At 42.0% G+C, this 12201-nt stretch overlaps 1 protein-coding gene and 1 pseudogene across 1 annotated transcript; one reads left to right on the top strand and one right to left on the bottom strand.

Moving 5' to 3' along the window:
• Positions 1-3899: 3899 nt before the first annotated feature.
• Positions 3900-5692, bottom strand: LOC148005016 (uncharacterized). Its single transcript, XM_087555182.1, is given in 2 exon segments — positions 3900-4873; positions 4876-5692. Coding segments are annotated over 2 exon segments (1791 nt in total).
• A 5598-nt stretch (positions 5693-11290) lies between these two features.
• Positions 11291-11728, top strand: Znhit1-ps1 (zinc finger, HIT-type containing 1, pseudogene 1; annotated as a pseudogene).
• Positions 11729-12201: the final 473 nt, after the last annotated feature.

Here is a 12201-nt window from a genome sequence, read left to right as displayed (position 1 = left end):
ATAATAGCAGAAGTACCAAAATCTCTTTTTCCTCTAAATAAGGTATGGTCCCCGGGGCATCAACAGGGATCGGGATAAAGTGAGGCATGCGGGTAACTACTGCGATATTTTATATGAGTAGCTGTCCAGACAGAGGCAGCAGGTTTGATGTTCCCCATCCAGGAAAATGACAACCGTCCCTTTTCGCCCTTTCCTCCGAGTAGCATTGCCATGGGCGTAAGATCAGTGCAGCTACCATTAATGCAATGTAAGGCCACCACCATAGAGAACTGTGGCGTTAGCCACAATGTCCTCCTCACCAGTTCCCCATGTGGCCTCCCTTAACCAAGCAGAAGATTGATTACATAACATAATGCAAGGGAGATCAAAAGATGTTTTGTTGAATATGCCAAAGCAAAGGCTGCCCTTAAGGGGAATAGTCCTATTTTCTTTTAGTCATTCAACCTGTGGATCCTTAGGTAAATAGGCCAACCCTAAATCCCTGTTAGTGGTATATCACCGGCGTCGGGAGTGGAAAGGTTGACATTATTCCCCATCGTAGCTCACCCTGCACCGTTGCTGGCATCCATGGAAGAAGAGTGAGGAGGTGCAGGAGTCCCAGTTCCTTCTTGATCACTTGCTGTGATGCTCCGAGTAAGTCGTCCTGGGATCCATATGGGATTTCATTGTCCTGTGGAAAAACACAGACAGCTCCCCTGGATCTTATTAAAACAGGATCCGGTCCTTTCCAGTCATTTGTTAATACATCCTTCCATTTGACTAATTCTTTTGTCCTCTTGGGCTCTGAGCAATGTCGCTCAGCTGCTGTTTGTCCAGCTTCATCAAGATTTAAAAAATTTAAGGTAAAAAGGGCCAGAGCAGTGGCCACTCAGGGTGTTGGGGGAAGTTCTATCATAATTCCCCTTCTTTGTTTTATTAAATATGATTTGAGCGTCCGATGAGCACGCTCTATGATTCCCTGTCCTTGAGGGTTGTAGGGCAGGACCGTCAGGTGGGTAACCTGCATCTGAGCACAAAACTGACGGAATTTTTGAGATGGGTAGGCAGGGCCATTGTCAGTTTTTACACATTTTGGCTTTCCCCAAGCACTCCATGCTTCAAGGCAGTGCTGAATGACATGTGTTGTTTTTTCTCCTGTAAGTGGGGTGGCATGTGGAATGCCAGAACATGTGTCTATAGATACATGCACATACTGTAATTTTCCAAAAGTAGAATTATGAGTAACATCCATTTGCCAGATTTGCAATGGCTGTATTCCTCTCGGGTTGACCCCGATGTGAGGAACTGGGAGGAACTGGCAGCACTGTTGGCATTGGGTGACTATATCACGTGCCTCTTTTCTAGTTATAGAGAAGCGGCGGCGTAAAGTTTCTGAGGTGACATGGAAATTGCCATGAAAGGCTTTAGCGGCCTCTAAAGGAGAGGGCAGGGCCACAGCTATCATTTTTGTGGCTTTGTCAGCCAAATCATTCTCTGAACTCATTGGGCCAGGGAGTCCAGAATGGGCCCGTATATGAGTAATGTATACAGGGAATCTTCTATTTAATAAGATAATTTGGATTTTTCGGAAAATATCTGCCACCTTACTAGTGGTTTTAATTATACCGGCGGTTTCAAGAATACTAACAGCATTAACCACATAGGAAGAATCTGAAACAATATTTAGAGGAACCTGGAATTTTTCAATGACCTCCATGACCACTAGGCATTCTACCACTTGGGGTGAGGTTTCAAAATATTGTCGTGAGAATACTTGGGAGTTTACCACATATGCTCCCACCCCGTTTTTGACCCATCCGCATACACCGTTATCCCCTCCTTTAATGGTCTGTGGGATGTGACGCGAGGGAAAACAATAGGTTGTGATCTTGCAAAACACAATAGGGGGTGTTTAGGATAATGATTATCTATCTTCCCTGTAAAGGATGTGAGCAGCACTGCCCAATCATCAGAGGTAGCGGCTAGAGTTTGGACCTGGTAGGGTATATATGGGATAAACAAGGATTGGGGTGGAGTCCCAAAATGACAGATAGCAGCTTTTAGGCCCTTAATAGCCAGATGTGCTACTGTGGCTGGATACCAATCAATAATCTTCACAGGGGAAGCATGTGGATGGATCCATAACAGTGGACCTTGTTGCCATAAAACGGCAGTGAGTAAATCCTTGGTATCTAGTACACAGAGTGAAAAAGGTAGAGACCAATCAATGCGTTGCAATTGGGCCTGTTTTATGGCATCTTCTACTTTTAGTAAGGCCTTGGTTGCAGCGGGAGTTAGCACACGAGGGGAGGTGATGTGGCCGTCCCCTTCCAATATTTCGAACAAAGGTTTTAATTCCGCGGAAGGGATTTGCAAAAATGGTCTCAACCAGTTGATATCTCCCAAGAGCTTCTGAAAAATCATTAAGAGTATGGAGGTGGTCTCTACGGATTTCCAGTTTCTGGGGTATAATCTTATCAGGGAAAATAATGGATCCTAGAAAATGACCTGTGTCAGCAATTTGGACCTTTTCTGTAGCAATATGTAAGTCCCATTGTTTAAGGGTTTTTTGTAATAAGGAATAGGCTTGTTTGAGTAATTCTAAGTCTTTATGACACATCAATATATCATCCATGTAATGGATTAACAGTAAATTTGGATAGGTCTCCCTGACTGGTTTGAGGGCTTCCTGAACATATAACTGACACATCGTAGGGCTGTTGGCCATGCCCTGAGGTAGGACCTTCCACTGGTATCTTTTATCAGGTTCAGTATGATTAATTGATGGGACAGTAAAAGCACACCTGGGCCTATCTGGGGGGTAAAGAGGAATAGAGAAAAAACAATCCTTGATATCTATTATTAGCAAATTCCAATCTTTTTGTAGGGCCGAGAGTATAGGAAGGCCCCGCTGAATGGGTCCAAGGGATTTCATCTGATCATTAATGGCCCTCAAGTCATGGAGTAGTCGCCATTTTCCTGATTTTTTTTCTTATTACAAAAATTGGGGTGTTCCAAGGAGAGGTGGAGGGCTCCAAATGTCCCAATCTTAATTGTTCATCCACCAGTCCTGTAGCTGCCTGTAATTTCTCAGAGGTTAATGGCCATTGGGGAACCCACACCGTGTCCTCCATCCTCCATGGTATGGGTCGTGCTGCCCCAATGGCGCCTAAGAAAAACCCAGGCCTTGTTTATGGGGGTTGGCGATCGGTTCAATGGGCGTGAGACAACCCTGTTCTAATCGCCCTAGGCCTTTACCTTCCTTATAGCCCATCCTTGACATCATGTGGGCCACTTGTGGGGGGTATTCATTAGATAAGGTCAGTCCCATGGTTTGCATAATATCCCTCCCTCAAAGATTAACAGGCAGGGGAAGTACATAAGGAATAAATTGTCCCTGTCGGCCATCGGCAGTTGTCCAAGTTAGAGTGGCAGAGCTGATCATAGGGCATGACTGGTAGCCTAATCCTTGTAGTGAGTGAGAAGATTTTGTGGTAGGCCATGATTGAGGCCACCATTTTGAGGAAATTATACTTTTATCAGCCCCAGTATCCAGTATGCCTTCGAATTTCTTTCCATTAATTTCTAAGCTCAATTTTGGGCGGTTGTTAAGGTGAACCACCAAGTATGCCGAATCATGACCAGTGGACCCATGGGTCCCTTGGTATCCTGTATCGTGGCCTGGGAGCACGGAAGGAGTAATAACTGTGCTATTCTATCTCCTTTACTTATGGAAAAAACCCCATCGGGACTTGAACAAAGAATCTGAATATTAAGAGAGCACTGAGCTTCAACAAGGCCTGGATGGACTATCAGTCCTTGTAGGGCGAGAGATCCTCTCCCAAGGACAAGGCCTATGGTTCCCGGGGGTAGAGGCCCCACAGTCTGAGCAGGAATTTGCTGAATGCCCATCTTGGGCATTAGAAAGAAGTCTGAGGCGGCACGCAGGTCCAATTTTGTGTCGCCTCTTGGGGGACCTCCTCTGCCGGGGTCGTGGCCCTGTGAAAGTGGTTCCCATATCTTTGAGGGCCCTGGGACCGGGGGCCCACCAGCCCGTTTTTTGACATCTCATTAGGTCGAGTCTCCAAAGGAGGGATTAGTTTGCCTTTAATGTCTCTCACTGATCGGCACTGGTCAGCCCTATGGTAGCCTTTGCCACATCGGACACAGAGGGTTGCAGACCCCCTGTCTCTTTTTGTCATCCTGCAGTCTCTTTTCAGATGGCCTGTTTTCCCACATTGAAAGCATGATCTTTTATCCGTCCCTTTAACGGGGCGTCGCTGGAACTGGAGAATGGCAGCCGCCAGGCCTGAGTTAGTAAGGGGCCCTCCAAGTTCCCTGCAAACTCTAAGCCAATCCTGTAGCCCTTTATTTCTTCGGGGGGCTATGGCTGTTCGGCACTCCTGGGTGGCTTGCTTGAAAACGAGCTGTTCTATTAGTGGTGCTGCTTGTTCAGGATCGCCAAAGATTCGTCCTGCAGCCTCTGTCATTCTAGCTACAAAATCTGAGAAATTTTCCTGGGGTCCCTGAACGATTTTTGTAAGTTGATTATCAATCCCTCCTCTCCTGGACAGTGCCTTCCAGGCTCTAATAGCCATGCTGGAGACCTGAGCATAGGCGCCCCAGTGGTAAGCAGACTGATCAGCTGCAAAGCGGCCCTGTCCTGTTAAGAGTTCGAAAGTCCATTCTTGTTGCTCAGGTATTAAGGCCATAGCATTGGCTCTGGCCTGTGTTTGGGCTGACTCATACCAGAGCGCTTTCCATTCCATGTATTGGCCCATGCTGGCAAGGGCTGCCTTAGCAATCATCTGCCAATCAGCTGGTGTCAATGCTGTCATGGCCAACCTGTCAAGTTGTGTTAGAGTAAAGTTGGTCGTGACTCCATACTTTCTGATTCCGCTAATTCCTTAATCTGATTATATTCAACAGGGGCATGGACCCGTCCTCCCTCCGGAGTCTCAAAGATAGGAAATGTCATACTCAGCTTTCTTCTCATCCTCTCGGGGACTAGTGAGAAGGCGCGTGAGCATGTCTCATATGGAGGAGGCGCCGTTGGTGGCGGCCGCGCTAGAAGGCTTCTATTACTTCCCCTACATTCATCGGGGTAATATCTTTCCTCCTCATATTTAGCTGCTTCCTCATCTAGCTCAGCCTCCTCCTCTGAGTCTAAGGTTTTATTTTCAGAGCTTTCAGAACTGTCGAGGTTCAGCGCTTCTAGCTCTTTCACAGGGTATAGGCTGGCTCCCCCTCCTGGTTTATGTGTAGAGGAGGAAGTGCTGGAATCTGAAAATTTCAACGCTCCCTTGTCTGCAGACTTACCGGGAGGGCACTTTTTCTTTCTTAGGACGTCCTTTTTCTTGCGCGCGCCCAACCTCTCACTACGTTCGGTTTCTGACAGACTTTCCCGGACTACCTCGAGAGTGGCCTGTCCTTCTACTACTGCTGCCTTACACGTTTCATCCTTTAAACAATTCTTAACCAGCTTCCATATAGCTTTGGTCTCTAGGCGCAGATCCTCTTCCGCCAATTTTCTGTCAAGGTCTTTTCCAAGTTTGTTCCATGAGGCAATCATAAGCGAGCCTGAACAGGCAAACCAAGGCGCCACACTCTCCACCTCCTTCACAAAGTTTTTAAGTGTTCCTCCTCCAATTTTGATGTCCCTCTGCTTTAACACTGTTTCCAAGGCCGTGACCACAGACTGTGAGGATCCCATGATGGGCCAGGAACGCCGGCGGCTTATCTACGTCCGCCTGACAAGGCGTGAGGTGAAAGGGTAGAGACGGACACGCTGCTCTCTTATGTACGGGAGTCTTACACGCGCCTCCCCGGATGGTGCCACTTATCTACGTCAGCCTTATCGCGTCCTTGTTCCTCAACAGTCAAAATCGAAGGTAAAAGGGAGCTGCGCGAAGCTCACTTATATACGAGAGACTGAGACGCGCCTTCAGCTGCTGTGATCGTCCTTTTAACAGCGAAAACGGTGAAAACAGAACATAAAGAGTAGGGTGGCTCCCAGGACAAATACTATAGCCTCAACAAATCCTTCCCAAGGTGGTGACAACCCCAGACCAAAGTCCAAGAGAGGGCTGCCTCTCCGAACGTATCTACCTGCAGTTCTGAATCCTCCTTGTCACCAAGGGATCTCCGAAGGTGCTGACGATGGCGAGGTCTTTTCCGGGTTTTCGGCACCAGATGTCCCGCGCTACGTCTCGCCAGCAGGAACGACGCGGCACACACAGGATCCTACTACAGAAAAGCTCTAATGCGTCTTGAGAGGGAGAGCATAAGCTTACAATGCGGAGACGGAGAGTGAGGAATAACCGTCCCTTATATAGGAAACTATCCTCGCCTAGGACGTGTCACTCTCTGACTGGTCGCTGCCAATTATGCCAGATGACGTACCAAAACGTATGTGTCCCTTTGAGTAGGGAAGTTACCAGGCTCCTGCGTATTGCCCTTTTTACTAGGTGCGTTCTGCCGGATGCCGGTGCCATCTTGTAATGGAGTTTGTGAGGACAGCTCCTCACATATGTGAGGACAGTTCCTCGGACAGCTCCTCACAATCAACAATGCCAAGCAACCAGAGCTTCCAGGGACTTAGCCACTACCCAAAGACTATACATGGACTGACCCTGGGCTCCAACCTCATAGGTAGCAATGAATAGCCTAGTGAGAGGTCCAGTGGAAGTGGAAGCCCTTGGTCCTGCCAAGACTGAACCCCCAGAGGGTGTGATTTTTGGGGGAGGGTGTTAATGGGGGGAGGATGGGGAGGGAAAGCCTATATGGAAGGGAAGGGGGAGGGGCTAGGGGGATTTGGCCCAGAAACCGGAAAGGGGAATAATAATCGAAATGTAAATAAGAAATACTCAAGTTAATATAGATTAAAAAAAAGAAAATTTATTTCTCACACCCCCCCCCCAAAAAAAGAAGCTGAGGTACTTTCCTTTGCCCACCAGCATCAGTGAATCAGCCCAGTGGAGGATAATACCAGCTGCCTAATTCATAGCTTGATACTTGGATTTGCTCCACCCACAATGACAAATATTCCTCAGTCCTGCCAGAAGAACAATGATTCTAACTCTGACTCTGAGCACCTTCTAAGTTACACCCTCCTTTTTTGTCACTAATGAAATGTGATTAGGAAATTTGCCTCAAAGAATTTCTGGGAAATGTCATTTCTTGACTTCAGCCTCTGGGATTTCAGAAACAACACAGGTTCTTACTCCAGTTGAGTGCATGGTGCTGACACACAGTCACCTCTATGGCACAATCAAATTGCTTATTTTCCTAAATGTCTCTTAGTAGTAAAATCCGTTCTGTTCACTCCAACTCAAGGTAGAAAAAAATATTTGAAACTAACGATATTACAAATCTTCCAGTCATAATATATATGGAGTCATTTGGAGCCCTTAGGAATGATTGGATTTCTCCTAAAATTTATATCTATACTTTAGATAATAATTGCAAAAATATCAGGGTCACTTGAAGAAACGATACCTTGTGGACATAGGTGCCTTCCCTCCTTCCCGTCTGTCATAACAATTTATACAGGTAGTTGATTAAGTACTGAAATTTTTGTTATTGCTTACATATCTATAACTTAATATTTTGAACTACTAATATTTTTTTATTTTACATAGACAATGCATACACACAGAGAATAGGAATGTTAAATGGCTTAGATATGCTCTATTTTGCTAAAACTATACAAGTACACATGAACAGATGGATTGAAAGAAATGTGAAAAGCAGGTGAAGGTGAAATGAATCCTGAGGAGAAAAGCTAATAATAACAACTCAGACATTAAATTAGCAAAGGAAGTGAAAATTAAAATTCACACTCTTTACTTGGAAACACTATATACATACACCTCCCAAGTGTCCTAAAATTTAGAATGATTAAAATGATTTTAATGGGGTAAAAAAATGAGAAAATGTATGTACATAGATTCAGATCAGTACACAGATCATTAAATTTGATTCTTTTCCATGTATTTTAATGAAGTCAATTTTCTCTGAATTTTGTCAATTTATATAAAACAAAAGGACTCAACCTTAGTATATTAAAAAAGAGAAAACACTTATATAAATCCCTTGTAATTTATCTTAAAATTGAACTTCATCTTAAATTAACTTTAAATGCATTTTCTAGAATATGGAGAAACCATAGGCCACCTCCCATATCTGCTGAATGGGGAGTCTCTTACAAACTTTAATGCAATGTTCAAAGACCTCAAGCTAAGCATTGAATCCTAAAATCCCAGATCAATATATTTAAAAGTACTGGTTAATTGAATTAATGAAAATCTTGATGCTAATTCTCTTAATGGTTTATACATGTAGAGGAAAATGTTTTCTTTTTTCAAGGAATTGATAATATAATATAATTGACTGAAATGTATATAACTTTTTCTCTTAATGTCTGGGAAAGAGAACAGAAATGTAACCAGTATTATTAGAAGATATAGAGTATAGGAGATAGTAACATAACTAGGATAGATTTTATAAGCTAATTAATATGGGAGAGGACAAAGTAATGCGACTTACTGTATTAATTCTCTAAGATTATGTTAGTGAAACCATAAAATTAAAATATTTCATGAAAAAAAGTTAAAAACTAATTATATTATAAGTCCATGGGTTTTTTCACCTCATTTATCACCTCATTTACTACATCATTTAACTTTCATAATAACTTTTTATTAAAGTGACCCAAAAACCTTTACTGCCAAATACCTGATTTTTACTTGAAATTTATTCACTTTATATAAAATACACAGAGAGAGGAAGGGGGTGGTGCATAATATAATCACTTTCATAAAACTTAATTTAAACTTCACTTATAAGAATTCAATAAGCAGAGATCAAAATCAACATATTACAATAGTTGGACTTTGATGTGACCTGTTATTTGACTCGTCAATGACTACCCTTGTCCTGCTTTCTTTTTAAAGAGCAATAATCCATCTAGTGGGCTCTCTATTATGACCCATTTTTTCCAAAAATGCCCTTTTTATGTGCCAGCATCATTTTTGGAATATAGCTTCACAGTAAGCATCTTATGAGAATATAGCACACTTTCTCAAGATTAGTATCTCACTTGTTCATTGTTGTTACAAAACAAAAAAAAAACAAAACAAAAAAAGCCAGACAAACAAAAATTAACAGGACAAAATTTAAAAGAAAGCATTTAATGTGGATCTCACATTCTAAAGAGTAAAAGACAATGCCAATCTTCATTGGAAATGTGGCGCCTGGCAGGCAAGGCACTAGAAAAATAGCTGAGGTCTCACATCTTAATGTACAGGCAGGAGACAGGTTAAGCTTTTTATACTCAAAACTTGCTTCCAGTGACGTAACTCCTCCACCAATATCATACTTCCTTATCCTTCCCAAACATATCCATAAATTGACTACAAGTGATTCAAACACATGATCCTTTAAGGTCCATTATCATTTAATCCACCACAGTCTATTTTTTTTCAGTTTTCTTAGTTTGTACAAGGCAAGATTTTCCCTACTGCCCCCTATAAACCCAAAAGATTTGGGAGATTTAGTTAGGTTTCTATATAGAATTCTTATATGAACAACATGTCCATTGATATAATAAACATGAAGGCAATTTTACTTGCTTATTCTGCAGTACCAATTCCTAACAAACAACTTATGTTTGTTTTAATATAGTATTTTCTTTAACCACAGAAACAGTTGTGCAATTTCTTGATAATAAAAACGTTTAGGAGGAAAGAATTGATACAGCTCAATATCAGATACCACCAGCCATCGATAATTTCAAGATTTCATTGAGTGAAATATTTGCCTGAAATTTAAAGTATAGGACAATGCTCCTACTGTAGGAAAAGTCTAAAGTAAGATATTTTGGAATCAATAAAATTGAACAGCAATGAATACTAATAAACCCCTTATAACTAGAAAACTGAGCTAAACATATTGCACATACCATCTTTATTCTACAGGATTATTTTCTGTTCATTTTTCCTTTTAACTATTAACATTTAGGAATGATGCCTTCTCCTAAGCTATGTTGATAGTTTCAATATTCACTAATGTGAATGTATGAACTGACCTTTCACCTCAACCATAGTGGTACTTCTTCCTATGTGCATAAATCAACTATTTAAGAAAAATCACATTTGTGGACATCTTCCTAGGTCAACATTTTAAGCTAATTCCTAAAGGTGTGGTTCCCTAGGCTGCTTCTCCTGTTCTGAGACAACTTTAAAGTAGTTCATCTATTCTAAATTCATGGAATATAGCTTCAGGGATAAGCTGTGCTATTTCTCTGACTTCAACAAAAGTCAATAGGTCCTACTTGTAGATACTGAAGGAAACACTTGAAAAGGTTAAATTTGCAATACCCCCTTGAAAGTAGCTATAACTCTACTATGAAGAAAAAAATCTTTAAAAATGATTATATACTAAATATATCTTGTGTTTGCTTATCAAGTATGTTAACACATTCAACTGTGATAAAATCAACCACATTAAATTAAAATTTTAGATGGAATATGAGTAAAATACTAAAATTAGAAAGAACATAAGCCACATTTTGTATTTGATGTAAAATTGTGCTTTTGAAGACTACATAGCTAAATGACCAATGTGCTGATAATTAGTCAATAAATAATATATAAATGAAGACATAGGATCAAACATTCTAGACTGATTACTTATGTCTACTAAAAGAAAGAATTTAGGAAGTTAGTACAATGTCAGAATTCTTTATTCACCTGCTATACAATAAAGACTAAGACTACAAAATGCAAAATATATAAATTATGAGATTACAAACTTGGGATAACTACATTTTAGTCTTAGGCATTATGAAGATGCATAGAAATTTTGTGAGAGTTGTTTGTTATGAGCAAAATATTTCCTTTTATGGCAAAGAAACTGATGCTTTATAGGTTATTTAGGGACAAATTGCACCGCTTCCCAGGAGATATTTTTGAGAATAACACTTTGAATTCAAGCCTAGAGATCAAATCTCTAACTTGAAAATTGAAACTTGGAATGAAGCTATGGCAGCAAATTGAAATGCAGTTAAAATTAATAAATAAAAGAAAGGAGTGGTGGGGGAAGTGATGTAAGACAACCAGTCAAAGTGCAGTTAAGGTGTAGGAACAGGCCAGGTGGGAGCAGAGTTTGGAAAGGATACAAGATCTCTTGTCCCTTTGACATTGACCAATCTTCTTTCACTTCTACTTCAAAAACTCAGTCTGGTGTTGTCTACTGTCAAGATAAATTTTAATGAAGGCAAGATATCATGTAAAAAGACTGTTGTCCTGAGATGCAGACTGCGAGACAAGTTCCCTCCCAGGACCCTGGACAGCGGTGGGTGCTGGACCGGGCAGCCAGGCAGAGGCGGATCAACAGTTGGAGGTGTTAGAGAACAACTTCCAGGATGACCCCCACGCCGGCCTCCCCCAGCTGGGCAAGAGACTACCTCAGTTCGATGATGATGCAGACACAGGAAAGAAAAAGAAGAAAACTCGAGGTGACCACTTCAAACTTCGCTTACCCAAAAACTTCCAGGCTTTGCTGGAGGAGCAGAACCTGAATGCATCTGAGGGCCCCAACTACTTGACAGTCTGTGTAGTTCCCCCATCTCGGCCCCAGCGTCCCTTCTGTGCTGTGTGTGGCTTCCCATCCACGTATACCTGTGTAAGCTGTGGTGCCCGGTACTGGCACCCATCAGGAGACCTGGCGTCTGAAGTGGACTGTGTAAACCCGGCATCAGGGAGAACTACCTCCACCCTCCGCAACCCACCCCAACTCATCCACAAAGGACATTGAGAGAGGATCTACCCATTCATCCAGCAAAGCTGTATCCTGCCGAACAAGGAAGGCCCCACGGACCCCAGGGACTGTTGCGGGAGTGGTCCAGCCACAGAGTGCTGTGATAATAAATGATCTGGTGAAGGGAAAAAAAGACTGTCATAATAAAGCTGTATTTGTATTCTGTCAATGATTATAATAAAACATAATGTACTAAATTTAGAGTCACATTGTGGCTTTAATGGTCCTAGGGTCTATTTATATTTGGTAAACTCCTCCATCCCAAATATCATAATTTAAATATTTGATATAAAGAAGATATTAGTCTTAATTACTAAAGCACCAGTATCAACACTGCAGCTCAAGTTTCAGCCGAGTGAAAGTAATACAGCTTGGAAAATGTCTAACAATACCATAGGCTCT

Source organism: Rattus norvegicus, chromosome 6 (assembly GCF_021556685.1).
Source record: "Rattus norvegicus strain SHRSP/BbbUtx chromosome 6, alternate assembly SHRSP_T2T, whole genome shotgun sequence".
NCBI classification, from domain to species: domain Eukaryota; kingdom Metazoa; phylum Chordata; class Mammalia; order Rodentia; family Muridae; genus Rattus; species Rattus norvegicus.
This window is presented reverse-complemented; position numbering and strand designations above follow the sequence as displayed.